Source organism: Argentina anserina, chromosome 7 (genome assembly GCF_933775445.1).
Source record: "Argentina anserina chromosome 7, drPotAnse1.1, whole genome shotgun sequence".
NCBI lineage: Eukaryota > Viridiplantae > Streptophyta > Magnoliopsida > Rosales > Rosaceae > Argentina > Argentina anserina.
Window position 1 is genome coordinate 24,202,719 of NC_065878.1, and position 24,418 is coordinate 24,227,136.

At 37.0% G+C, this 24,418-nt stretch overlaps 2 protein-coding genes across 2 annotated transcripts; both read left to right on the top strand.

The window, feature by feature from the left end:
• Positions 1–471: 471 nt before the first annotated feature.
• LOC126802184 (origin of replication complex subunit 3) lies at positions 472–6,467 on the top strand. The gene is given in 17 exon segments (XM_050529764.1): positions 472–527; positions 612–894; positions 974–1,025; positions 1,027–1,126; positions 1,221–1,351; positions 1,446–1,719; positions 1,843–1,920; positions 2,069–2,122; positions 2,245–2,337; positions 2,623–2,837; positions 3,158–3,227; positions 4,212–4,294; positions 4,418–4,504; positions 4,825–4,900; positions 5,110–5,237; positions 5,712–5,885; positions 6,090–6,467. Coding segments are annotated over 16 exon segments (1,845 nt in total). The 5' UTR covers positions 472–527; positions 612–689; the 3' UTR covers positions 6,115–6,467.
• A 10,046-nt stretch (positions 6,468–16,513) lies between these two features.
• LOC126801589 (dual specificity protein kinase YAK1 homolog) lies at positions 16,514–24,046 on the top strand. Its single transcript, XM_050528985.1, has 18 exons — positions 16,514–16,921; positions 17,588–17,787; positions 18,153–18,306; positions 18,381–18,490; positions 18,681–18,750; positions 18,857–18,939; positions 19,023–19,101; positions 19,204–19,244; positions 19,680–19,802; positions 20,046–20,196; positions 20,377–20,491; positions 20,603–20,685; positions 20,773–20,847; positions 21,170–21,244; positions 21,346–22,166; positions 22,652–22,804; positions 23,368–23,660; positions 23,838–24,046. Exons 1-18 carry the CDS (start codon positions 16,796–16,798, stop codon positions 23,912–23,914), a joined length of 2,829 nt encoding a protein of 942 aa, XP_050384942.1. The 5' UTR covers positions 16,514–16,795; the 3' UTR covers positions 23,915–24,046.
• Positions 24,047–24,418: the final 372 nt, after the last annotated feature.

Below are 24,418 nucleotides of genomic sequence, written 5' to 3' on the forward strand. Positions count from 1 at the left end.
CCTCTCCTCTTCATCGAGTAAGAGTCTCCTCCGCAAATCACTTGGATCTGGCGGACGCGGCGGTGGTGATGAGCGTGGTGGTGGAGTAGGATTTAGCTGTGGCGGAGGAGAAGGATTCATCGGGGAAAATGATTGATACCAATGTTGCAGCTGCGGTGGGTACCCCAAATCAATGCCATACGGCAGAGATGGATAGCACTGTTGCGGCGGCGCTGGGTACCAAAGATGAACGCCATACGGCAGATAAGCCGGTTGCCCAGCCCCCAGATTCATGGCTCTGGATACCACTTGTTAGGGTTTTACCCCTAAGCTAGAGAGATTACAGCTAAAGAAATATAAAGGAAATGAAATAAACTTCAATATTTTCTTTGATAGATTGAAATGAGGATACAACATATTATATATAGGCCATGTTGGCTTAGTCATGTGCCTCACACGTCACTAAATAACACTAGAATCATAACAATGAATGGCAAAAACCACCTCCCCCAACCCCCGACACCGCCCAAAACCACCTCCACCTCCAGGTCCATCTTGTTCATTTTTCTGTTTTTCCTTTTTATCATTTCTGCATCTAAATTCAGCTCTTGTCTTGTTTGGGTGCCGAACAGCATGGTTTCCTTCTTCACAAAGCCCGGAGGAGGATTGACCCCGTCGACAAGATTCAATCCGATGAACGCTGGTTGAGAATGGAGGCTTTTCGATTAGTTTGGTCAAGAATTGAATCCACTATCACCCGTGTTCTGCGGAATATCAATGCTCGTGTTTTCGATCACATAAATAGCTGGGTATGGCATTCCTTCAAAGCTATTCAACAGTGGTCTCCCGGCTCCCCTTTTCCTATTCTCAGCCAAGCTACTTGTGCGCAGCTCTTCACTAGTTTCCTTCTCACCAGTATGCCTCATGTTCATGTCCCTGTTCCAATTAGAGTCACTTCTACTTTTGCTTGATGAATTGGACTTGTTTCTGGCAGAGAATATGGAGTTCGTTGATGACATTTCAACTTTTCACGAGCTCGGCCTCTGGCCATGTCGCCAACCTTTCCTCCTTCGACTTTTCATCCAAAAATGGGATTGCTGGCTGCCTCACAAGCTTATTGAGACAGTTTCTCATGCCTACTTTTGATGTACCTATTATTCATTTTCTTATATCTTCTATATGTTAATCAAATCTCCTTCTTGCTTTCTAACTGTTTTTTTCCCCCTCTCTTCTTTAATCAGGCAGCTGATATGTCCATACTGGCCTCATGGTACAGTCAACAAGGAAACTATGGTTCCCCTGTGGTTGTCATTATAGATGATATGGAACGATATTGTGGTGCTGTCTTATCTGATTTCATTCTTATGTTGAGGTATTCTAAGCCACACTTGTTTGTTGTACACTGCAATTATAGATCTTCTGTTTGCCTTACTCAGGCTTGTTTCTAACTTGTGGGTTTCTAATAGCGAATGGGTTGTGAAGATCCCAGTCATGTTAATAATGGGAGTTGCCACAAGTCTGGATGCCCCTAGGAATATACTTTCTTCAAATGTGCTACAGAAGTTGTGCCCTTGCAACTTCACACTGGGATCACCATCTGAGAGGATGGATGCAGTTGTTGAGGCTGCTCTTGTGAGGCAGTGCTCTGGTTTTGTTGTTGGTCATAAGGTGGCTATTTTTTTGCGGAACTACTTCTTAAATCAGGATGGTACATTTACATATTTTGTTAGAGCACTGAAGGTTGGTAATGAACTTGTTTTCAGATATCATTACCATTGTATTGTATCCCATGTTATATTCCATCTTATGTTTTCCTGTCGGCATGACCCGACCCTTACTGATGTCTATAGTATTAATTTTCAGATAGCATGTGTTCAACATTTTTCCACAGAGCCTTTAAGTTTCCTGCTTGGATGGTTGCTTGTTAGAGAAGACACTAAGGTAGCATACATAAAAAATCTTTCTTTATGGGGCTATCTTTTTCAGGATGTTATACATTCATTGCCATGGATTCTTGATGGTTTTTCTCCACCCTACCCCCATCTAATCCAAACAAGTGGATCATTCTTACTAAACTATTAAATGACAGGGAGTTCAGAGTGAGAAAGCAGCCAAGCTTGCTTCTGAGCTTTTATCTTTAGCAAGTACTCCAATAAATTCAATAAGATATCCTTATGTATAATGATTTATGAATTATGTGTAAATGAGCGAAAAATTTATATAAAAAATCATGGTGCACCGACTTTTGTTGGAAAATTTATCACTAGGAATCAAATGGCTGAACAAGCTAATGTCAATATAGCTCATGGTTTGACAGAGTTGATGAAATTGCAGAACCTCTGGAGCACTGTCGTTCTGGTAAAGTTTCAGACTCCCTTTTCTTTTATTCCATAAAGGCTTATCCATGCTTCAACATTCCATAGCATACCCATTTTTCAGGCGTTCAAGCTTAATAGTAAGTTAATGTCATTAGGGATTGGGGTATGCCAATTTTTGCAGTCAATGCCTGATATTGGAAAGAAACCAAGTGATTGCTTCTCTCTCTCTCTCTCTCTCTCTCTAAATCATAAAGAGGCGTATCTTTCTGGTTATCCATGCCATCTAATTGGGCTTTATGTTTCTTGACACAAATATGTGTTGCAGTGCTTATATGAAGGTGCGAAGTGTAACAAAACCCAATTGCTAGACTTAGTTTGTGAGGCACTTGATCCAGACACTTACAACTTGTTGGCTTCTGATTGTCACACTGGAGTTGGAAAAGTTTTTGTTCACTCTTTGTGTAGTGATCACTGTATGCTTGAACAGAAGCTGAGCTACCAAAAGGGACAACTTATTTGTCAATTACTTCGCAGAGTGAGGTAAGTAACAGATGGATTGAAGTCTGTCTCAACAATCATCATTTTACTGTTACTGGGGTTCTTGCAGTTTTTTTTATCCGGTCTTTTATTTCATTTTTTTTCTATTAAAACCTAAATCGCATGCAGTGATCGGAGTTTGTTTTTGGTTACTAGCACCAGGCTGCTTAAATTTTATAAACTGAGTATTACCTTTACTGATGCCGTTTCAAATGTTTTTTCATTCATTTTCATAATAAGCACTTCAATAGTTTAATTTAGATTTATTATTTGCTTTATCAGTAGACTCTATTGTCTAAACTTTTTAAAATTAAAACAATCAGGGATCTTCCTGCAGCATTGCTTTGTCGGCTGCTAAATAGTTGGAAAAATCTTACTGTGGATATTCCTGAGGTAAGAGGAAATAAATATTAAAAAATTAAACAAAAATTGAAAAAATAATTAAAAAATTAAAGTTTGACCGATATTTGACCGTTGACCATCATTTTTGCGTTGATCGATAAATTTTGACCGATATGCTCTTATCGTATCGGATTCGAAATATCAACGATATATCGGCGATATATCGGGGATATTTCGAACAGAGGGTACGACTGCATTTTTGTGCAGGCTTAATAGTAGCCTCACACTTTTGCTTTTTCATCTTGTGTATTTAAGTTTTATTATATTCTTTTTTTTTCTTTACTTTTTGTAGTCCAGTCTCTGTTAGTCGAGTATGGGTGCTAGTCTTGTATTAGATCTGCTTAGCGTATGGTTCAATTAGAAAGTTTTATAAGGGTCATTTCGTTATCATACTTGTCGAACTCTCCAAATTGATGGGTGTCTAAGAAATCTAAAACATGGGATCTTTTTTAAAGAGCTTTGGATAGAGTTCTGTAATTACCTGCAAGCTTATGGATGATATTTACATTGGTGCAAAAAGTATCTTGAAATTTGGTCCCTCTTGTTTTACAACCTTGGAGAGTAGCCTGACAAGTTTGCCTTGGGGAGAACAGAAAAGCTACTTGATGTGAAGGTTTTAAAGGAATAAAAATTCTGTCACAGAAACTGTCAACAGCATTTGAAAAGTTGAAGAATTAAAAATTTGGGATTAGAGTTCATTTATCCTATATCTTCTTTAACCTCAACATGTACCTTGTGCCCAACTCTTGTAGAAGAGAGTCTATATATGCTTCTTAGCCGATCTAATTTACAGGGTGACCTATCCTTTTAATACTCTGAATCCTTGTAGTGGTTGAGTTCTGGTATCAGTTTGTTACCTTAGTAATATTATTATCTCATCTAGTTGTTGCTCTTGCATGCTTTAAACTGTGATATTTGTTGATACTAAACTATATGGGATCAGTTTAGTGATCATCATTCATGTTCTCAAAATAGATTCATGACAAGGTAAAGGAGCTGCAGTCAATAATAAAATTTGACGAGGGAAGTTTTAAACCAGATTTGACGGATATGTCCAGGTATTATTTCATATCTCTCTCTCTCTCTCTGTATCCTGGTTTCTACAAAACCTATGACTGATATGTTTAAGAGTTGGTCGGACTTCTGTTTTTAGTTAAAATTTTACATTGTCCATGTGACAGAAGGCATACATCTCGGAGTGCCTTAAAGATTGGCCAATCACAATCCATGAATGCAAAAGTTGCTGTACTAATGGATTGCATGGTCCGGTAATTATTTTAACTACCCTCGCCTTTCTTCAAACTTAGTACTTGAAGTCTCATCTGCATTAGAAAAAAGAAAATTATAGAAAAGGGTTCAGTATACTCATCGTCGCAAGGTTTTGCCTTTACTATTGACTCAGTACAGAGTTTCGGTGCAATATATGTTTTAGTCATCATGCTGAGCTCTGTCTTTATATGAACTAACGACTTTTAGAAGTTGAGGTTACCCAGAGCCATCTAGAAACTGAGTTTTTCTCTAATATTTTTATTTCAGCCATGACTGAGATTAATATATTCCCTATTTATTTTTAAATCCTTCACAACAGGGATTTCATGAAGCCGATTGAATGCACACCTTTTCATGAACTTGTTTGCTATAGAAATGTCGAAAATCTTCATTCGGTAAGCTTTCTGATGGCTACTCTCACTAGTATATCTACTCAACCTCTCAGGTATCTGTTGGCAGGTATGTGGTTTTAACATGGTTATAAAATTGAATTGATTATCATCCGCAGTTCTTGTATCTAAGATACTTGATCTAGAATAGGTAATTTGCAACTTAGTTCTGGAAAAAACGTCCTTTCACTACTTACATTTCTTACTAATATCAGGCGTTAATTGGAGACTCATGAAAAATGATTCAAGTGGATCTTTTGGAGTTTCATAAAACCCTACAATGCAGTTGCTGCAGGAGGAGTGGCAACATACCATTGTCATCCATGCCTGATACCTCGATTATGTGAGTATACTTATAGCTATGCTGCAGCATTTGTTGATGCAGGCTATAAGCTGCAAACTGAATTTGCACCGTACTTTCTGAAATCAAAATGTATTTTCAGTGCAATGCACTTATAGCCAACTAATGCTGTGATCCAGAGTGTTCCTACTTTATCAGATGTAAAATCAAAATGTCTGCTGTCTTCGTATCGTTACTCGATTTCTGTAAATCTTTAGTCTTTACTCTCTTTTTTTCTTTAGTGGAAGCAATGAAGGGGCTAACTCCTTGCTTCTATTTGTATCTTACAATATATTTTGTCACAAGAATATCCTCCCAATCTCTGAATAACTATTCTGATACTTTGTTACCAGTGTAACTTAACATCCTTGTGAATTTGTGATAAAATGGATGTCCTTCAAATAGTAGTTAACTTTTGCTTATCATACAAAAGCTGCATCCTACGCTTGTTGGTCATATTTTTATCATATGTTTTAGGTACACCCTGGCTCAGGAGCACGGCGATCTTATCAATCTTCATGACTGGTTTCAGTCTTTTAAAACCGTTGTCATTCGGCACAACAGAAAAGGGACAAGCAAACTGAAAAAGTCCCTTCTTAAGAAAAGAAAGGAAAGGAATGAATCTGAAAGCAAGAGTGATGCATTGATTCAGTATCCTTTTAGTTTTTGTTCTGCAGAGTACCGGTCATGCAGTGACAATATGTTTGTAGATACAATCTGTGATCTTAACCCAAAAAAAAAAAGATACAATCTGTGGTCTAGCTTTTCTCTGCCGTGTGTTACATTTTACCTGCATCAAGGATTGTCTTTCGGCTATAAACTTTCACTTAAAGTTCCTCAACACTAATTTCACAGCCAGATTTTGCTGGGCAATCACTGAACTACAGATTACAGCTGTAATTCGAATGCTCAGGAAGAAACGTTGTGATTGTGTGCAGAGAGTGGCCTTTGGGCTGTGACAAGTAAATACAATTTTGGTCAACCAAACTTCAAATTATGTGGTTGGGTTGTTCCCTCCGGTGTGTTGGAATGGAAGGATGGAACAACTAGTCATGTGCTGACCAGCTTTTGCTCTATATTTCTGGGTTATTACTCTACTGCTACTCCTGTGTAGAGTTATAATCTTTCTTTGTTTGTGTTAGGGCCTTTGTTTGGGCTTTTGAGGTACTCATCTTTACCATAAAAAAATGTCATATACTAATGTAATGAAAGTAGACTCAATGTTTTATTTTGGGTGCCACTATTGTCACCCCACATTCTATTTTGTTCACCTCACAGCCTATTGTTTTATTGAGACTGTAATACTCTGATGTAAAATTATTGTAATAGACAATAAGTTGTTTAAGTTTACAATTTATTTTTATTTATTTCACAAAACACACATCTATTTAGGGGTGTTAATTGAAAACCGAAAACCGAAAAAAAACCGAACCATAACCGAACCATAACCGAAAAAAACCGAAGAAAAAAAAACCGCACCAAACCGCAAAAAAACTGCACCAAACCGAAAGATTTGGTGTGGTTTTGGTTTGGAATGTTTGGAAACCGAAACCGAACCGAAAAACCGAATATATATATATTATAAAGAAATTATATTATTTATAGATATATTTAATATACATAATTAAATATGTTATCGATCGAGACCCAAATTTTATCAAAAATCGGTGAATTTTTTACCATATCTGTATTTATATATGCTGATCACATCCGACGGTCGAAATTTAATCATTTGAATTTTAGATATTGGAATCACAACATGTCTACTAATGTGGTATAACTTGTTTAGTGGTCTTTTTGCAAATGTATGCATTTGTGAAGCAACTATATCTTATAAATAGAATTTTGCAAATATGTCCGCATGATGCGTTACGTAAAGTGAAATATGGTTATGGTAAAAAAATCACATATTTTCGATAACGTTTGTGTCCCGATCGAGGCGGTCAACCCTTTTTACGCTTATTATCACCTATGGGTAGCCTTATCCCTGTAACGTAAATTTTTTTAAAATTTTACACTAGCTGCTACATCACATATATGTGAGAGTGTGTGCATGAAAAAATACACCAAAACTAGTCAAGAAGGAGGGGGTAAGAACAAATTCACTTAATTAGATGAAATTAAGTTAATGTTGACCACATCGATCGAGACCCAAATATTATCAACATTAGATGAATTTTTTACCATATCCTTATTTAAATATGCTGATCACATCTGACGGTCAAAATTTAATATTTTGAATTTTAGACATTGGAACCACAACATGTCTACTAATGTGGTATAACTTGTTTAGTGGTCTTTTTGCAAATGTATGCATTTGTGAAGCAACTATATATTATAAATAGAATTTTGCAAATATGTCCGCATGATGCGTTACGTATTGTGAAATATGGTTATGGTAAAAAAATCACATCTTTTCGATAACGTTTGTGTCCCGATCGAGGCGGTCAACCCTTTTTACGCTTATTATCCCCTATGGGTAGCCTTATCCCTAGAACGTAAAATTTTTGAAAATTTTACACGAGCTGCTACATCACATATATGTGAGAGTGTGTGCATGAAAAAATCCACCTAAACTAGTCAAGGAGGGGGTAAGAACAAATTCACTTAATTAGATGAAATTAAGTTAATGTTGACCACATCGATCGAGACCCAAATATTATCAACATTAGATGAATTTTTTACCATATCCTTATTTAAATATGCTGATCACATCTGACGGTCAAAATTTAATATTTTGAATTTTAGACATTGGAACCACAACATGCCTACTAATGTGGTATAACTTGTTTAGTGGTCTTTTTGCAAATGTATGCATTTGTGAAGCAACTATATATTATAAATAGAATTTTGCAAATATGTCCGCATGATTCGTTACGTATTGTGAAATATGGTTATGGTAAAAAAATCACATTTTTTCGATAACGTTTGTGTCCCGATCGAGGCGGTCAACCCTTTTTACGCTTATTATCCCCTATGGGTAGCCTTATCCCTAGAACGTAAAATTTTTGAAAATTTTACACGAGCTGCTACATCACATATATGTGAGAGTGTGTGCATGAAAAAATCCACCAAAACTAGTCAAGGAGGGGGTAAGAACAAATTCACTTAATTAGATGAAATTAAGTTAATGTTGACCACATCGATCGAGACCCAAATATTATCAACATTAGATGAATTTTTTACCATATCCTTATTTAAATATGCGGATCACATCTGACGGTCAAAATTTAATATTTTGAATTTTAGACATTGGAACCACAACATGCCTACTAATGTGGTATAACTTGTTTAGTGGTCTTTTTGCAAATGTATGCATTTGTGAAGCAACTATATATTATAAATAGAATTTTGCAAATATGTCCGCATGATGCGTTACGTATTGTGAAATATGGTTATGGTAAAAAAATCACATCTTTTCGATAACGTTTGTGTCCCGATCGAGGCGGTAAACCTTTTTTACGCTTATTATCCCCTATGGGTAGCCTTATCCCTAGAACGTAAAATTTTTGAAAATTTTACACGAGCTGCTACATCACATATATGTGAGAGTGTGTGCATGAAAAAATCCACCAAAACTAGTCAAGAAGGAGGGGGTAAGAACAAATTCACTTAATTAGATGAAATTAAATTAATGTTGACCACATCGATCGAGACCCAAATATTATCAACATTAGATGAATTTTTTACCATATCCTTATTTAAATATGCTGATTACATCTGACGGTCAAAATTTAATATTTTGAATTTTAGACATTGGAACCACAACATGCCTACTAATGTGGTATAAGTTGTCTAGTGGCTTTTTGCAATTGTATGCATTTGTGAAGCAACTATATCTTGTAAATAGAATTTTGCAAATCTGTCCGCATGTTCTTTTTATTTCGTTAAGAATCAAGTAGATAGATAAGGAAAGAAACTCCGATTTTCTTTACAAAAAAACCGAAAGAAAAACCGATATAAACCAGAGAAAAACCAAACCAAACCAAACCAAACCAAACACAATTGGTTTTTGAAAAAAAAAGTGAAAAACCAAACCGAACCAAACCGAATAAATAGAACGGTTTGGTGTTCGGTATCACCTATAAACCGAACCATTCACACCGATTAACACCCCTACATCTATTAATATACAATATATATGAAGCTTTTATTCATACCTCTCATTTTAACACTTAGACCTCCTCTTGAAATTTAATCATTAATTTTCCAATTTTACCTCTATTTCACAACAGTCACATCTCTCATAAATACCAACAATTATTCACTAACATCCTTGGTAATCGTTAATAGGACGTGTCAAATACGAGATGAATTCTAACCTAACATGAACATTCACATAGCAATAATAATTAAGATCAAATTGAGATTCACCTGACGTGTGGGAACATGTATCTCATAATTTCGGTAGAAAAGATTCTTTGAATGTTTGGAAATAATTTTAGGTCTAATTACTATCCTTAATTACTAAAATGGGAGGTATGGATAGAAGCTCCTATATATATATATTAAATAGTTAAAATTGAATCTAATGAAAATATTGAAACCCTTATACTCCTGCAATATTATTAAATTGAAGAGTGTGTTCTTGTATTTTTTGTTCATATTTGAATTTCAATGTGATCGAATTTGTTTTCTTAGCTGAGATTTTTAACTTAACTAAATTGTACTATTAATATACGTACAAAGGAGAAAACTACAATATGTGACCCTATTTTATATTTACAAAACCTAGTTATATGTAGTAGTAATTGCAAGCTTTTATCTCAATAGAGATTGTCAAAATAAATTTGAAATAAAATCTGAACAAAGTAAGTTAGTGTTGAAAAAAATTGTGTAATGTAAGAAGAGAATGTAGGATGAAGGTAAACGAAGCAAGCTTAAAATTAAAAAAAATTATATTGGGTGAACAAAATATTATTAAAAATAGGCAATTTAGCTATTATAATTGGGTAAACAAAGTAATTTGAAAACAAAAATATACGTGGGGTGAACAAAGTAGTTTGAAAAGTGGCAATAGCCGCACTCTTTAGTTTTCTTGAATAGGAGTAGACTCAGGGTACGTTTACTTACTCATAATGGATTTCATCAGAATCGATGGTTAAATGAATGAATGGCGGAATGAAATTAGTAGAGAGATTTTGAATTTCATCAAGCGTATACTTACCATATGGAATTAGAATTAGGAATTGAACTAATTCCAGTTTGATTACTAAAATAACCCTAAAAATGCAGTTATACATTTCAGTCGATCTCATTGCAAACTGTCATATATATTGATATATATATATATATATATATATATGTGTGTGTGTGTGAATTTCTCTACTTTATTGTATTAATTGTCTTAGTTGATCGAGAAGTCATGTGAAAACTAATAAGTTAACCACTAATATATAAATATAAATATATATATATATATATATATATATTATAATCATGAGATTACATATTAACATCAACTTCCTTCATGTAACTCTCTTGTGCCAAAATTATTTTTGTAATCTTTATTAAGCTAACGAAGTCACAAGGGTTAGACAACAAAAGTAAACATATTTCTCATCTTTTTTAGAAAATATATCATATTAATAGAAGTTATTATCAGAAGAAATATCAATTATTGATGTTTCAATCCCAATCCCACCTCCCCCCTTGGATTTTCAATTTCGGGTTGATAATGATTCAATTCTTGATTAAGAGATGACACCCACACCTATTACAATTTTACCATATGTAAGTAAACACTAACTGATCAATATTCTTTGGTTTGATCAGCTAGTGGAAACGAAAAAATATGTTTCTCTCCTCCTTAGCTCTGCTAGGGTTTACTCGGCGGTGCAAGCTTTCGACAAAATCTTCAAAATTGGCCGGCAATAGCAAAAATCCAAGTTGATGGATCAACACTTTCTCTTCTTCTCAACCTGGTTGGTCTGTGGGTGGCGTTTCTGGCCCCTATGTTTTATTGTCTGTTAGGTTTTTGATGATGGCGTTGGTTGTTAGCGATGGTGGTGATTATGTCGTTGGCTCGGAGGTGATATGGGGATCCATGAGCATGTACGACAATCCTCTTGATCCTTGGCGGTGGCGGCATCCGAAAATTGTGGGTTTTTTATTTTGTTTTTGATCGATCTAGCCTTGGTGATGGAGTGAGGGAGGTTCGCCCGATCTGCATCAGGATGGCGGCGCAAATATGATGATGTCGATTGAGTCGGTTGGTGGTGAACTCGTCTTCCACTCCTCGTCGATTCTCTGGGCGGTAGAGCTCGGTGTCCTAAGTGCTTCCCGGAGAGAGGTGTGGTCGATCTGATCTGGTTTCCCTGGTGTTATGCGAGAATTTAATAACGATAATGAGATTGGGAATCAGTTTGATTTGGCGTCGCTACCTGATTTATGATCACTTGTGGAACGATGGTGACGTTGGGGCTCTTTCGGTAAGTGTGTTTCAATTGGCGGCGGGTTTTGGTAAACATCGCTGATGGCGTTGAGTTTTGGTATTAGGTTCGTTGATTGGCTTGTTGGCGCTCCAGCTAGCTTTGGTTTGGAGCTTGTCACGGTGGTGCAAATGGTCACATCAGTGATGTTTGACACTGTGGGGGTGACTGTCACGACGTCATTTCCTTGCTTGGTGTGTTGTTGTTCAAGTGAAGTTGGGCTGGGCTGACTCATCAGCTTTTTCTTGGGCCTTTTGGGCTTTGATATGGTTTGTTGCTGAGACTAGGCTCATTTTTAGGCTTGAGCTTTGGGTCTGTCATTGGGTGTCGGCTATGGTTACAGTTGCTAGTAATTTGGTTTGGGCTCCTCCTTTACTGCGGGTCTAATTGGATTGGGTCTTTATGGCCCATCGTTAGATATAATCTCGGATCAAGGACAGCCTATGCTCACGTGGTTGTGACATTTTAATTATTTCTTTTATGTGAGTTTTAGGCTTTGAAATAAAGGTGCTTAAAATGTATTCAGAAGATATATGTACTTTTGGTTGTTGGAATCCTAGGTGCAGCTAGGTTTTCCAGTAGTAATAGGGAGTAATTTTTTTTGTCCACCCACATGGGTGTTTTATTCATTGTATTATTTGCTGAGCTATAAATTTAAGGGATTCTTATAAAAAAGTATATTTTGACACATGAAATTAGAAAATAGTCAAAAGAGATTGTAAAATTAGAAAAAAAATCAGTTTTTAAAAACTTTTAAACAGTTGCCCACCAATTTAGCAATATTTACACGAGTGCCATTCCCTAAAAAAAAAACCCATAATCCCAGATCAGTAGTTCTGCAGCACCACCGCGCCCTTGACCTTCAACACCGCCAAGAGCCCTCCTTTCCGACTCTAGCCAAACCTGAGACATCGATGCCGACCACGAGTAAAGCAGGGAGGTCCTTCACCGAACACCACAGTTTCCTTATTGAGCCCGGACCTGAGATCGACGACCTTGAAGCTTCGTTCAAGCTATTCTCCGTCGAAATTTCCGCAGTGAGATCCACACCGCCGCCCCCAAGTTCAAGGACGACATTGTCGTTCTGCAACTCATTCATTCCACTCGTTAGATCGATGTTGCGAGGATGTCATCAAGCTCGTCAAAACTACCTGTCACACTATATATCACATAAAAAATATTAGTGTGATAGGTAGTGTGACAACAGGTGGGATAGCGGGTGTGACAGAATGTGTGACAGGTAGTGTGACAGCAGGTGTGACATCGGGTGTGCCAAGAGGAAATGTTTAAATACGCAAAATTATGTTAAAATTCAAAGGAGATTGTGACATGTAGTGTGATAAGAAGTGTGATAGGCAATGTGATAACTATTATGATAGGCAGTGTAATACAATACATTAATGTCGATATTTGGATTGTATGAGTTGATTTAAGAAGTTCAATAGCACATAATAATAAACAAAGATACGCTATTTCTAGTCTTTCTTCTTATTCTTCTTCTTCTTATAGTCACAACAGTCATATATTATTTTTACTTTTTACTTTTTATTGTATATGGTAAAATATGGTAATTACTTTACTTTTCATTGTTTTTTTAAATTAATGTGAACAAATGGGTAGAAAATAGAAAAGGAAAAGAAAAAATAATAATACTGCCAATGGGAGGAAGGAAGACGGGACCGACTCGTGGCTTGTCCCTCACATAACACAATTCCTAATTGGTTTTGATGTATTAAGCCCCAAATCGCAGTTTCGTTCGGTCTCTCTTTGAATCAATCCTACTCTCTCTCTCTCTCTCTCTCTCTGGGATCAAAGAGCTGCTGCTAGCCCTGCTACTAGTAGTTGTTTGTTTCCATCATCCATCATCAATCGTATTCTCTATTATTATTATTATTATTATTATTATTATCAGGGGTTGTTCTATGTTGATCGAGAAGTCATGTGAAAACTAATAAGTTAACCACTAATATATAAATATATATATATATATATATATATTATAATCATGAGATTACATATTAACATCAACTTCCTTCATGTAACTCTCTTGTGCCAAAATTATTTTTGTAATCTTTATTAAGCTAACGAAGTCACAAGGGTTAGACAACAAAAGTAAACATATTTCTCATCTTTTTTAGAAAATATATCATATTCATAGAAGTTATTATCAGAAGAAATATCAATTATTGATGTTTCAATCCCACCTCCCCCCTTGGATTTTCAATTTCGGGTTGATAATGATTCAATTCTTGATTAAGAGATGACACCCACAACTATTACAATTTTACCATATGTAAGTAAACACTAACTGATCAATATTCTTTGGTTTGATCAGCTAGTGGAAACGAAAAAATATGTTTCTCTCCTCCTTAGCTCTGTTAGGGTTTACTCGGCGGTGCAAGCTTTCGACAAAATCTTCAAAATTGGCCGGCAACAGCAAAAATCCAAGTTGATGGATCAACACTTTCTCTTCTTCTCAGCCTGGTTGGTCTATGGGTGGCGTTTCTGGCCCTTATGTTTTATTGTCTGTTAGGTTTTTGATGATGGCATTGGTTGTTAGCGATGGTGGTGATTATGTCGTTGGCTCGGAGGTGATATGGGGATCCATGAGCATGTACGACAATCCTCTTGATCCTTGGCGGTGGCGGCATCCGAAAATTGTGGGTTTTTTATTTTGTTTTTGATCGATCTAGCCTTGGTGCTGGAGTGAGGGAGGTTCGCCCGATCTGCATCAGGATGGCGGCGTAAATATGATGATGTCGATTGAGTCGGTTGGCGGTGAACTCGTCTTCCACTCCTCGTCGATTCTCTGGGCGGTAGAGCTCGGTGTCCTAAGTGCTTCCCGGAGAGAGGTGTGGTCGATCTAATCTGGTTTCCCTGGTGTTATGCGAGAATTTGATAACGATAATGAGATTGGGGATCAGTTTGATTTGGCGTCGCTACCTGATTTATGATCACTTGTGGAGCGATGGTGACGTTGGGGCTCTTTCGGTAAGTGTGTTTCAATTGGCGGCGAGTTTTGGTAAACATCGCTGATGGTGTTGAGTTTTGGTATTAGGTTCGCTGATTGGCTTGTTGGCGCTCCAGCTAGTTTTGGTTTGGAGCTTGCCACGGTGGTGCAAATGGTCACATCAGTGATGTTTGACACTGTGGGGGTGACTGTCACGACGTCATTTTCCTTGCTTGGTGTGTTGTTGTTCAAGTGAAGTTGGGCTGGGCTGACTCATCAGCTTCTTCTTGGGCCTTTTGGGCTTTGATATGGTTTGTTGCTGAGACTAGGCTCATTTTTAGGCTTGAGCTTTGGGTCTGTCATTGGGTGTCGGCTATGGTTACAGTTGCTAGTAATTTGGTTTGGGCTCCTCCTTTACTGCTGGTCTGGTTGGATTGGGTCTTTATGGCCCATCGTTAGATATAATCTCGGATCAAGGACAGTCTATGCTCACGTGGTTGTGACATTTTAATTATTTCTTTTATGTGAGTTTTAGGCTTTGAAATAAAGGTGCTTAAAATGTATTCAGAAGTTATATGTACTTTTGGTTGTTGGAATCCTAGGTGCAGCTAGGTTTTCCAGTAGTAATAGGGAGTAATTTTTTTTGTCCACCCACATGGGTGTTTTATTCATTGTATTATTTGATGAGCTATAAATTTAAGGGATTCTTATAAAAAAGTATATTTTGACACATGAAATTAGAAAATAGTCAAAAGAGATTGTAAAATTAGAAAAAAAATCAGTTTTTAAAAACTTTTAAACAGTTGCCCACCAATTTAGCAATATTTACACGAGTGCCATTCCCTAAAACCATTATCTAAAAAAAAAAACCCATAATCCCAGATCAGTAGTTATGCAACACCACCGCGCCCTTGACCTTCAACACCGCCAAGAGCCCGCCTTTCCGACTCTAGCCAAACCTGAGACATCGATGCCGACCACGAGTAAAGCAAGGAGGTCCTTCACCGAACACCACAGTTTCCTTATTGAGCCCGGACCTGAGATCGACGACCTTGAAGCTTCGTTCAAGCTATTCTCCGTCGAAATTTCCGCAGTGAGATCCACACCGCCGCCCCCAAGTTCAAGGACGACATTGTCGTTCTGCAACTCATTCGTTCCACTCGTTAGATTGATGTTGCGAGGATGTCATCAAGCTCGTCGTTCTTAAACTACCTGTCACACTATATATCACATAAAAAAAATTAGTGTGATAGGTAGTGTGACAACAGGTGGGATAGCGGGTGTGACAGAATGTGTGACAGGTAGTGTGACAGCAGGTGTGACATCGGGTGTGCCAAGAGGAAATGTTTAAATACGCAAAATTATGTTAAAATTCAAAGGAGATTGTGACATGTAGTGTGATAAGAAGTGTGATAGGCAATGTGATAACTATTATGATAGGCAGTGTAATACAATACATTAATGTCGATATTTGGATTGTATGAGTTGATTTAAGAAGTTCAATAACACATAATAATAAATAAAGATACGTTATTTCTAGTCTTTCTTCTTATTCTTCTTCTTCTTCTTCTTATAGTCACAACAGTCATATATTATTTTTACTTTTTACTTTTTATTGTATATGGTAAAATATGGTATTTACTTTACTTTTCATTGTTTTTTTAAATTAATGTGAACAAATGGGTAGAAAATAGAAAAGGAAAAGAAAAAATAATAATACTGCCAATGGGAGGAAGGAAGACGGGACCGACTCGTGGCTTGTCCCTCACATAACACAATTCCTAATTGGTTTTGATGTATTAAGCCCCAAATCGCAGTTTCGTTCGGTCTATCTCTTTGAATCAATACTACTACTACTCTCTCTCTCTCTCTCTCTCTCTCTCTCTGGGATCAAAGAGCTGCTGCTAGCCCTGCTACTAGTAGTTGTTTGTTTCCATCATCCATCATCAATCGTATTCTCTATTATTATTATTATTATTATTATTATTATTATCAGGGGTTGTTCTATGTTGATCGATCTCCTGCTGCCGATGCTTCCATAATGCTGTGCGATTGAGATATGAAGGATGGGATTGGAATCGGTTGGTGGCTTCCTGGGCTTAATTGGTCACTTCTGTAATTCTTTTATTTAATTTAATGGAGGGCATCGAGCAAGTAGCTTGATTTTGGGGTTTTGGACCATGGATGAGCTCAATCCTACTTCTGCCTCTTCCTGGCGTCCCAGCCAGCTCCTCTTTACTCCATATGAACCACAACCAGAACCAGCCAGCACCAAGTCCCAACCTTTACGCGTTACCAGAAGACCGGTGAGTCCCCCCTTATTGTCTCAACCAAGTCACAACTTAATTCATATACAAGGTTAGCTAGTTGTATATATCAAGCTCTACTGGAGGGAGAGTTTGCCCAGTTCAGAAATTGTACTACTTACCTGTCCTACTCCCTAGTAGAATATTTGTCTACTCAGAGTTTTGCTTGGTTTGAGTTTGATACTGATGTTGAGAATCCATAAAGCTTCATTCAACTACTTTCAGTTAAGTTAGTTACTTCACTAGATTATAATCATACAAAAATAATTAGGCTGTTATCAATGTACAATTATTAGTTTGACTCTTCTCTAAATTTACCTAGGGCTGTTGTACTTTTACTTGATGAGCATGGCTTCCACATTCTGCTTATTCCTGACTATGTGATGATGCATCTCATATTTTTTCATTCCATTCCATCTAATTACCTACCTTAATATCGTGTGTGCAATATCCTGAGTACATGCATCATCTATGGGAATGCATCTTATATTTCTTTCTATACAATTACCTACCTTGATACTGTCTGTTATATCTCTTGAACTGGTATTTTTTTTCCTGGGGATATCATTTGATACCTCAGTGTCTGATGTCTTTATACATGAACTTATTGTTGAATAAATCAAGCAGATCTATTTCTTTAATGTTGCATGGCATTCTGTTATGCAGCTTGTGGCAAGATTAACTAAGGGCATAGTTGAAACATACCAAATCTGCAATCCACTGTTTAAGTATTCAGAAGAACTGAATCCAAAGAGATATTTGACCAGCCCATCAAGTGGAGTAAACAATGAAGGCCTTGATAATGTTAACTCGGATCTTATTCTGACTGTTAACTTTGTCCTGGTCAATTTAGACGTGCACAGAAGGTTTGTTATTGTCTGTATTTTCTCTTGACATGTTTACAGGCTCTTTGTTAAAGATACTCAATATACATTTTATTGTCAGTTTTTAATTAACTTGATTTTAAGATGGTATTATTTCAAAAATTAGCATGGTGACTGTTTAAATTTGTTAGTTACTCTGTTTGCCTGCAGCTGTGCCAAGTTTATCATGTCTCACAGTTAAAGATTGATGAAAAGTTGGAAATGAGAATATATAATAAAGAATGAGAAGAGTATTAAATATATGAATTTTTATTACGCATTTATGTTGTGTTTTGTTCCCTCCCATGGTATCCTACCGTCAGTTTAGCTTAGAACTCTTTTTTTTAATCTTCACTTTTTATTTGCAGATACATCGTCAAAGATGTTCTCGGCCATGGAACATTTGGCCAGGTTGCTAAATGCTGGGTTCCAGAGAATAATAGTTTTGTTGCTGTGAAGATCATTAAAAATCAACCAGCATACTATCAACAGGCACTTGTTGAAGTTTCCATTTTGACAACGGTAATGCTATCATTGTTATATATTTTAGTATGTCTTTGGTCTTTGTATTGTTTGACTTAGTTTTTCTTTTGCAGTTAAACAAGAAATATGATCCTGAGGACAAGCATCACATTGTTCGTATTTATGATTACTTTGTATATCATCGTCATTTGTGCATTTCTTTTGAACTGCTTGATACTAACCTGTAAGTCACACCATCTCTTTATTTGTGATTTGAACTCTTTTTTCTTATTCACCCCATTTTAATTTTAAGTTTAATTAGTCTTAGTTGTCTTTATTTTATCCCTGCCAGGGTTACCATTTTTGCATTTATTCAGGTACAAGCTTATCTTTATTTTATCCCTGCCGAGGTTAACATTTTTGCATTTATTCAGGTACGAGCTTATCAAGATAAATCATTTCAGGGGGCTGTCCTTGACCATCGTCCAATTATTTTCTAAACAAGTATGAAAATTCTTGCTTGGAATTGAATTTGGACTTTTTGTTTGCTTGATGACTGTATATCTCAACCCTTCTGTTGTTCTTTCTACTCTATATATGATCTAAATAGATTCTACATGGGTTAGCCCTGTTAAAGGATGCTGGGATAATTCACTGTGATCTGAAGCCTGAAAACATTCTTTTATGCACAAGGCAAGTTACTTTTTATGATAACTCTTACCTATCTGAGTGATTGCATCAAGTTAAAATTGAATGTTGTCCCTTGAAATCAACAGTATTAAGCCGGCAGAAATTAAAATTATTGACTTTGGATCCGCATGCATGGAAGATCGAACTGTTTACTCCTACATTCAGGTATGTTTTATTGCATAATGCTTAATTGCTTATCCTTTGCCTATCAAATTCTTTATGTGCAGTGGAAGGTCTTATAACTGCATTTTTCCATATGTTTTGCAGAGTCGTTACTACAGGTCTCCTGAAGTCCTGCTTGGTTATCAGTATCCTTGTACATGAATTGAATGCGTTGTACTTTTCTACTATGCTGTCTTTTAATTTTACTGGCTCCATTATTTATCTTTATCTTTGTTTAGAGTTTAGATTTTAGAGTCTCTTTGAAAATAAGTAAATTATCTGCAAGCCTTTTAAAAAAGAAAAAAAGTGGAAACCCGCTACCAAATGGTGGTTATTTAGCCCAAAACTGAACAATTTTTGGAGTTGGCTATGGCTCTGTTCCTACAAGATTGGTCTTCAATATATATGAGTATCTGAGCTGCAGTAGTACTATCTTGCCTTCATTTTTCAGGCTGCAATTTTACTAAGAATATCCAGAGTTTACGCTTGTGAACACCATGAGCTTCTTTCTGCAGATTTAAGTTATGATCCAGATCGTTTGCTTTTATTTCAACCTATTAGGAGGCCCTTAACCCTTACAGATATACTACTGCTATCGATATGTGGTCCTTTGGATGCATAGTTGCTGAATTGTTTCTGGGATTGCCATTATTTCCGGGAGCTTCAGAATTTGACCTCCTAAGGAGAATGATTGAAATACTTGGGTATGCCCTTTTCATCTGTATAGGCTAAACTAATTTATACTAGTAACCACCTAATTGGAACATATGGAGGATAATAATTGCTGTTTCTGGATATGGCAACTAAGAACTTGTGGTGGATATAAGCACTCTTTTTCGGAATGACGTTCATTGGTGTCAATCTTAAGTTATTATTTTGAGAAGATAGTTCTTTGCCTATTGTTTAATTGTTTCAACATCTTATTCTGTCTGGTCGTAATGTTGTAGAGAGCAACCCCCTGATTATGTACTCAAGGAGGCTAAAAACACAAGCAAGTTCTTTAAGTGCATCCGAAGTATGCACAGTAGGGAGAACGGAGATTTTTCTGCAACTGGCAAAAGTTCATATCAAGCTTTAACAGAGGAAGAATATGAAGCTGTAAGGCCAATATGATAGAATATTAGGGAAAGAAGTGATATTTGGTTAAAAGAAGGCTAAATTCTAAGATTTTACAATAGTGGAATCATTGTAGGTTTTAGTTGTATATACTTGCATTATTTAAATACTTGGTGTTGTATGTTTTTGTCTCTGTTCTTATGGTGATTGGTTTCTGTTCAGAGAGAACTGAAAAGACCAACAATTGGAAAGGAGTATTTTAAACACATGAACCTTGAAGAAATTGTCACACAGTATCCGTATCGGAAGAACTTGCCCCAGGAAGACATGGTTAAAGGTCTGGCCAAAGCTACATCTTTGTATAGTTTCAATCATGATACACTGAAACAGTTTTGTTTCCTGTGTTTAATGACTACTAATATGCTGTATGGTATCAAATATGGCGCAGAAAGTCAGATACGATTAGCTTTGGTTGATTTTTTGAGGGGCCTTGTTGAATTTGATCCTTCAAAACGCTGGTCACCTTTTCAGGTTTGTTAACTGTTCACCACCTGTTGAATTTTGATGAATTTCGTTATAATTACATAGAAAGATTGTGAGTTGTACTTGTACCTCCAGGCTTCAAGACACCCTTTTGTTACAGGGGAACCTTTTACTTGCCCTTATCAACCTCCAGCAGAGACTCCTCGCATGGTAAGTGGATAAATGCATGAACTTTCATAGTCTAATGAAGTTTCACTTACAGCTTTGAAAACTACGACTTCAATTAACAGGCTGAAAGAGTTTTTGTGCCAGATACAGATATCAAATGTACCAGTGTTGGGTTTAATTCTTAGTTGATGCATCGATTATGTGTAGTGTTGTTCCAGTGTAATTTGTATACATTTCTTTTGCCTAGTTACCAGGACTTGGTTATAGTAGTTAAATATTGCTGCATTATGCAGGAGGTGGTACTAAGTATGTCTATTTTCCTTTTCTCTTTTTCATGGGTTTTGTCCCCGTTGCGCTCTTCTAGCCTGTTGCTCAAAACATAAGGGTAGATCATCATCCTGGTGGTGGACATTGGTTTGCTGCTGGTCTCTCTCCTAATGTAAGCTTGCTGCTCTTCAATCTGCCGTTTTTCTTTTTAAATATTTTGTTGTCCACATCTTTAATCCATCTTCGCTATAATAACATTTTTCTCCTGTGCAGATTCTAGGCAGAAACAGGATATCCATGCATAGCAGCCCACATTTTCAGGTGTTGCCACCATATGCACCCACTAACAGCTATGGCAGTGTAGGAAGTCATGGCAGTTATAATGATGGTACCGGACTTGGAAGCAGCTACGGAAGCTATGGGGATACTGGCAATATGTTTGCTTATTATTCACCTGTTGGTCCATCTGGGATGAACATGCATGCTCAAGGCAACGCATCAATGCTTGGAAGTAGTCCTGACGCAAGACGGAGGATTATTCCATATTCACATGGAAATGGACTTGGTATGAGCCCTTCAGCAGGAAGTTTTGCTCCGCTGCCCCTAGGTACTAGTCCTTCACAGTTTACTCCACCAGGTTCCTATGGTCAAGTTTCTACTGGCTCCCCAGGGCATTATGGTCCAACCTCTCCAGCAAGAGGCAGTTGTCACGGATCACCTTTAGGAAAGATGGCTGCAGTTAGTCAGTTCAATAGAAGAAAAGGTTGGGGTTATCCTGGCGGTTCTCAAACTCAGGAGAGTTCGTCTTCACATTGGCAAGGTCAAACCAATGATGGCATCAGTTCTGGCAAAGCTGAGGGGAATTCTCAAATAGTTAGTGGTTCCCCATCACATCTGCCTGTAAGTTCTAGTGCTGGAAGTTGGAAACACCAGCGAGGAGGCAGTGGAAGTTCTGCTGGCTACTTAGCCAATCCTAATATGCCAGGCTCCCTAAAGGTTGGTTCCAATATCCCAAAGACCACAGGACTGGCTCATGATAATACAGAGGCTAGCCTGTCATTGCCTGATCCTGGGGATTGGGATCCCAATTATAGGTATAACTGAACAATACCTTTTGATTTATGTAATCGTGTTGCAAACTTTACCGGCATATATGAATTTTTGCAGTCAAGATTTAGGTATTAATCATCTTTGCATGCTTCTAAATCTTGTTTCATAGTTCAAAATAAGATAATTCAGTTGTTAGTCTGCCGAGTACTGTTTTTTCCGTTCCACCGTGGCCTATAAGATCCCCCAATGTTTAATGCTCCATAGTGGTATTGTGTATCTCTTTAGAGTGAGATAGTTGTTGAGGCGTGTATCATGGTGGCAATGCTGTTTTGGCCTTTTTTTATTTAATTTTTTTAAGTGGACACATTTTCAGTTGCCAATACACGATCGTTATTATAATGGTAGTGCATTCTATGTATAAAGCATGTTGAACTTCCTCACGTGGAGTTCTTCAATCTCAAGAGGCTTTACTTGTTAAATGTGCCTCGGCTTGTTTTAAAATTCTGATGTGTTTCTATTCTCATTCCAGTGATGAACTTCTGCTGCAAGAAGATGGTTCGGATACAAACCGCTTGATTGCTGAGTTCAGCAATAGCATGCATCTTAATTCCGCAGAAACATTGGGTGGGGTTGGAAGATTCAGCAGCATGTCAAGTACAAGCTCAGGTGTTTCCTTACACAGGTAAGTTGTTTCACTATAAAAAAATTTATAATCATCTCAGCAAGTCCTCTGTTCCTTAAATTGGAAATTTAATACATGTTTATGTGTATATTCCACACAATAATGTTGCACAATTGATTCTTATTTTTACATGTATATAAGTCTGGCATTAAATTACATCTTGTGTTCTTGTTATGATGTGTTCAACTATTATTGTTTCTGTGAATGGCTTTCATTTCCTGTTAATCGAATACAAGATGAATAATGTCATACAGATGGTTCTAAATTTTTTTTTTGCTTCAACTGAATGATGCCTACAATTGCAGTGCAAATAGTGGATATACTCTTAGGAAAATGTAAATAGTATATGGATTGATCAGGAAAAAGATACTCAAATACTCCCTTTTGAATTTTTTGTTTTTAAATCTGCAATTATGATCAGCAGTTTTTAGTGCTTAACATTGGCCTTTAAAACTCTCAGATTGCTATGACTGACACCTTTGCTTTGTTTTGAATTGAATTTTGATTAAATTGTGTACCACTTTCTCCTGATTGTTGATTATGTTCTGTGTGATCTGCTTCAGACAAAGTGGCCCAATTCAATCATTCTCGCATGCAGTGGTGGGTAGCCCTCCAACTGGTGAACCACTCGCTGGATTTGTGCATTTGTCTAAACCTCCTCATTTCATGCCTCATATATCGCAAAATTCTCCAAGCCGTTTGGGCCAGCAACCGCAGCGGTTCAATCATGGAAGACCAAACAATTCTCGGAATAATGATTGGAATCATATGAAGGTGCAGCCCCCTCCTCCCAATTTTAACATTGGAGGCCCACATTCTCCAGGAAATAGCTCATTCAGCAATGGTGCGCCTTGGGGTACTCTCTGACCAACATCATAAGCCATTGCTACCTAATTTTTCTTTACTAAGAACGAAAAAAAAAAACTGTCCTATAATGTCTATGTAGGAAATGGGGTTTGAATTGGGGGTGGGGGTGGGGGTGGGGTGTAAGAGAGCTGTGATCAGTCAAACTAATTGTGGCACTCTATTGTAGGGCTTAGAGCCAGTCATCCAGCCATTAGCGTTCCACCGGCATCACGTGGACGAAAGGACTATGGACGAATTATCTGATGTTGGAATTTTTTTTTTCACTGTCAAAGATCAGATTCGGACAGTTGGCAGGAACAATGTGCTTGCAAAATATAGTTTGTGGTTAATGAGTATCTTGTGTTCTTGTTATGAAGCGTGCAACTATTATTATTTTGTGAATGGCTTTCATTTCCTGTTTATCGAATCCAGACTCATAGATTTAGATAATATGCTGATTCTGAGATTGCTTTTGATGTGTTTGAAGGAATTTAACCTAATTACTGAGATAAGATTTGCAGCTGCTGAAAAGAATTGGTCGGGTTCGTGTAAAACCATGAATGGAGTTCAGAACTTGCCCTGGGATGTACATTATCGTTTTTCTTACCTTCTTTTCAGATGTTTAGAGAGGTTCAATTTGACAAACGGTGGTGAGTTGACTGAGTTCTGATATGGCAGCTAAAATTGGATTGATGAACCCTCTTGTATATTACTGGTTTTATTTTTGTTTCATAATAATTTTGTTAATTAGAGGCGTATGAGTTTATT